The following is a 4,709-nucleotide window of genomic DNA, read 5'->3' on the forward strand; positions in this document are numbered from 1 at the left end:
ATATCTTTTTATAACTCAACCCTGATCTGTACTTCTCCACAACTTTGTCCCTGACCTGTTTGAAGAGCTTCTTGGTCGTCATGGTGCCGCTTGCTTGGTGGTGCCCCCTGCTTAGTGGTGTTGCAGACTCTGGGGCCTTTCAGAACAGATGGACTTTATTATAGGTGGACTTTATTTAACTAATTATGTGACTTCTGAAGGTAATTGGTTGCACCAGATCTTATTTAGGGGCTTCCTAGCAAAGGGGGTGAATACATACAGTATGCACGCACCACTTTTCAGTTTTTTATTCGATTTTTTAAAACAAGTTATTTTTTTAATTTCACTTCACCAATTTGGACTATTTTGTGTATGTCCATTACAGGAAATCCAAATAAAAATCAATTTAAATTACAGGTTGTAATGCAACAAAATAGGAAAAATGCCAAGGGAGATGAATACTTTTGCAAGGCACTGTATCCAGCAACTTACTTATAGCTCCTTTTCAGAAAACCTTTGGTGCTGAAAGGTACATTGTTCATTTGACAAACTCTCTCCCAGGGTGACGCCGAGGTCCAAGTTCATTAACAATTATCTAACAATGACCCTTAATGAACTATCCCCCAGCCCTGACGGAGCAGTTACATTCACTTGAAAGCAAATGTTTTTTTCTGCACTGCAGTACAGGTTATCTTCTGAATGCCCACAACTTGATTGAGTTTACCTGGCTTAATGGAATAGTCCCAAAACTGTCAACAGTATTTAAAATACTTAAAATAGTATTTGAACCCAGGTCAGTTCCCCATGCCCTCAACTCTTCTGAACCCAGGTCAGTTCCCCATGCCCTCAACTCTTCTGAACCCAGGTCAGTTCCCCATGCCCTCAACTCTTCTGAACCCAGGTCAGCTCCCCATGCCCTCAACTCTTCTGAACCCAGATCAGTTCCCCATGCCCTCAACTCTTCTGAACCCAGATCAGTTCCCCATGCCCTCAACTCTTCTGAACCCAGATCAGTTCCCCATGCCCTCAACTCTTCTGAACCCAGATCAGTTCCCCATGCCCTCAACTCTTCTGAACCCAGATCAGTTCCCCATGCCCTCAACTCTTCTGAACCCAGGTCAGTTCCCCATGCCCTCAACTCTTCTGAACCCAGGTCAGTTCCCCATGCCCTCAACTTTTCTGAAACCAGATCAGTTCCCCATGCCCTCAACTCTTCTGAACCCAGGTCAGTTCCCCATGCCCTCAACTCTTCTGAACCCAGGTCAGTTCCCCATGCCCTCAACTCTTCTGAACCCAGATAAGTTCCCCATGCCCTCAACTCTTCTGAACCCAGATCAGTTCCCCATGCCCTCAACCCTTAATACTTAATACTCTTCATTCCTTTGGGGAACGCAGGGCTCCAGCACAGACAGGGTTTAGGCTGCTTCCCAAAAGGCACCATATTCCCTATGTAGTACTACTTCTGACCAGGGCCCATAGGGCTAAAAAATAGTGCACTATAAAGGAAATAGGGTGCCATTTTGATGCAAACTAGCCTCTAACCCAATATAGTTTTTAATAGAAAGGACGTGTCAGAGTCTGGGAGGCAGGGAGCCATTAGCCTCTGGTTCATCCAGGTTAAAGCCCACTAGAACAGGGAATCCAGGACACACAGTTAAATACTGTCTGCTGTAATTTAATTAGGTAGGACCTAACTAGTCCAACTGAGACTGAGTCTGTGGTCTTCATTAGGTAGGACCTAGCTAGTCCAACTGAGACTGAGTCTGTGGTCTTCATTAGGTAGGACCTAACTAGTCCAACTGAGACTGAGTCTGTGGTCTTAATTAGGTAGGACCTAGCTAGTCCAACTGAGAATGAGTCATTGGTCTTAATTAGGAGACATTGGTCTTAATTAGGAGACATTTTTATCTAGCCCTGAAATGAACTCTTATCTACTCATACCTGGAGGAATCTCCAGTCTGAATGTTATCTCTTCGTAGGTTCCCTGGACATCTCCTGACAGACTTTGTGCATCACACACACGCACGCACGCACGCACGCACGCACGCACGCACGCACGCACACACGCACACACGCACACACGCACACGCACACGCACACACACACACACACACTGTAACTCACCCTGACCCCCATGAAGCGGTCTCTCAGTACGATCCAAGAGAGCAGGAATACGAAGGCCTTGTTGCAGCAGAACAGAGCTGACACGTCTGTGGTGTTGATCTTCCTCAGGGCCTGTGTTAGAGACAAGATCACGTCACAGCTTAAAATCAATTCGCCAAATTGCTAGATTTTCGGTGGTGTAGTTGGCTACGTGTGTTTTTGAAGCAGAGGATCAATAGTTTGAGTCCAGTAAGGGGACAGGGATGGTGAAGGAAGCTATACCGCTAAGCTAGCACTAGAGGTCGACCGATTAATCGGAATGGCCGGTTAATTAGGGCCGATTTCAAGTTTTCATAACAATCGGTAATCGGCATTTTTGGACTACCTGTTACGGGAGTGCAGCAACGAGCCAAGGTAAGTTGCTAGCTAGCATTAAACTTATCTTATAAACAATCAATCTTAACATAATCACTAGTTAACTACACATGGTTGATGATATTACTAGTTTAACTAGCTTGTCCTGCGTTGCATATAATCAATGCGGTGCCTGTTAATTTATCATCGAATCACAGCATACTTCGCCAAATGGGTGATGATTTAACAAGCGCAATCGCGAAAAAAGCACTGTTGTTGCACCAATGTGTACCTAACCATAAACATCAATGCCTTTCTTAAAATCAATACACAAGTACATTATTAAAAAAACTGCATATTTAGTTAATATTGCCTGCTAACATGAATTTCTTATAACTAGGGAAACTGTGTCACTTCTCTTGCGTTCCAGTGCAAGCAGAGTCAGGGTATATGCAGCAGTTTGGGCCGCCTGGCTCGTTGCGAACTGTGTGAAGACCATTTCTTTCTAACAAAGACCGTAATTAATTTGCCAGAATTTTACATAATTATGACATAACATTGAAGGTTGTGCTATGTAAAAGCAATATTTACACTTAGGGTTGCCGCCCGTTCGATAAAATACGGAACGGTTCTGTATTTCACTAAAAGAATAAACGTTTTGTTTTCGAAATTATAGTTTCCGGATTTGATCATATTAATGACCTAAGGCTCGTATTTCTGTGTGTTTATTATGTTATAATTAAGTCTATGATTTGATAGAGCAGTCTGACTGAGCGGTGGTAGGCAGCAGCAGGCTTGTAAGCATTCATTCAAACAGCACTTTACTGCGTTTGCCAGCAGCTCTTAGCAATGCTTGATGCACAGCACTGTTCATGACTTCAAGCCTATCAACTCCCGAGATTAGGCTGGCAATACTAAAGTGCCTATAAGAACATCCAATAGTCAAAGGTATGAAATACAAACGGTATAGAGAGAAATAGTCCTATAATTCCTATGATAACTACAACCTAAAACTTCTTACCTGGGAATATTGAAGACTCCTGTTAAAAGGAACCACCAGCGTTCATATGTTCTCATGTTCTGAGCAAGGAACTTAAACGTTAGCTTTCTTACATGGCACATATTGCACTTTTACTTTCTTCTCCAACACTGTGTTTTTGCATTATTTAAACCAAATTGAACATGTTTCATTATTTATTTGAGACTAAATTGATTGTATTTATGTATTATATTAAGTTAAAATAAAAGTGTTCATTCAGTATTGTTGTAATTGTCTTCATTACAAATATATATATAAAAATAGGCGAATTAATCGGTATCGGCTTTTTTTTGGTCCTCCAATAATCGGTATCGGTATCGGCGTTGAAAAATCATAATTGGTCGACCACTAGCTAGCACAGTGACACCTGTTACACCTGCAGGCACTATACAATACTGTCACAGTCCCTAACCTGACACACACACACACACACACACACACACACACACACACACACACACACACACACACACACACACACACACACACACACACACACACACACACACACACACACACACACACACACACACACACACACACACCCCCCAGGATGGGAGGAAAGAAGCACAGTACCTGTAGGTACAGGTAGTTGGTGAGGATCCACAGCAAGCCAAACGGAGCCACCTTAGTGAAAAACACCTTGGCTGTCAGCCCGTCGTCCCCAAAAAACCGACAACACTCCCTAGAGAGGAACACACACAGATGAACACCCACAGGCATGCATGCACGCACACACACGCACACACACACACACAAAAACACACACACAAAAACAGACACACGTGCACAGTACACAGGTACATGTACAGTTGAAGTCGGAAGTTTACATACACTTATGTTGGAGTTATTAAAACTCATTTTTCAACCACTCCACAAATTTCTTGTTAACAAACTATAGTTTTGGAAAGTCGGTTAGGACATCTACTTTGTGCATGACACAAGTAATTTTTCCAACAATTGTTTACAGACAGATTATTTCACTTATTATTCACTGTATCACAATTCCAGTGGGTCAGAAGTTTACATACACGAAGTTGACTTTGCCTTTAAACAGCTTGGAAAATTCCAGACAATTATGTCATGGCTTTAGAAGCTTCTGATAGGCTAATTGACATAATTTGAGTCAATTGGAGGTGTACCTGTGGATGTATTTCAAGGCCTACCTTGAAACTCAGTGCCTCTTTACTTGACATCATGGGAAAATCAAATGAAATCAGCCAAGACCTCAGAA

The 4,709-nt window shown here is 42.5% G+C and overlaps 1 protein-coding gene across 1 annotated transcript in view; it reads right to left on the bottom strand.

Annotated features, from left to right (window-relative positions):
- Positions 1-4,255, bottom strand: part of LOC120037502 (putative thiamine transporter SLC35F3) — a 27,008-nt gene extending 22,753 nt beyond the window's left edge. Inside the window, exons 1-2 of the mRNA XM_038983532.1 lie at positions 4,052-4,255; positions 2,104-2,214 (exon numbers count right to left, since the gene is read on the bottom strand). Of these exons, the coding sequence (XP_038839460.1) occupies positions 2,104-2,214; positions 4,052-4,198 (258 nt within the window). The 5' untranslated portion in view covers positions 4,199-4,255. The remainder of the gene's footprint in view (positions 1-2,103; positions 2,215-4,051) is intronic.
- Positions 4,256-4,709: the final 454 nt, after the last annotated feature.

The sequence above is a fragment of the Salvelinus namaycush genome, unplaced genomic scaffold (genome assembly GCF_016432855.1).
Source record: "Salvelinus namaycush isolate Seneca unplaced genomic scaffold, SaNama_1.0 Scaffold173, whole genome shotgun sequence".
Taxonomy (NCBI): Eukaryota; Metazoa; Chordata; class Actinopteri; order Salmoniformes; family Salmonidae; genus Salvelinus; species Salvelinus namaycush.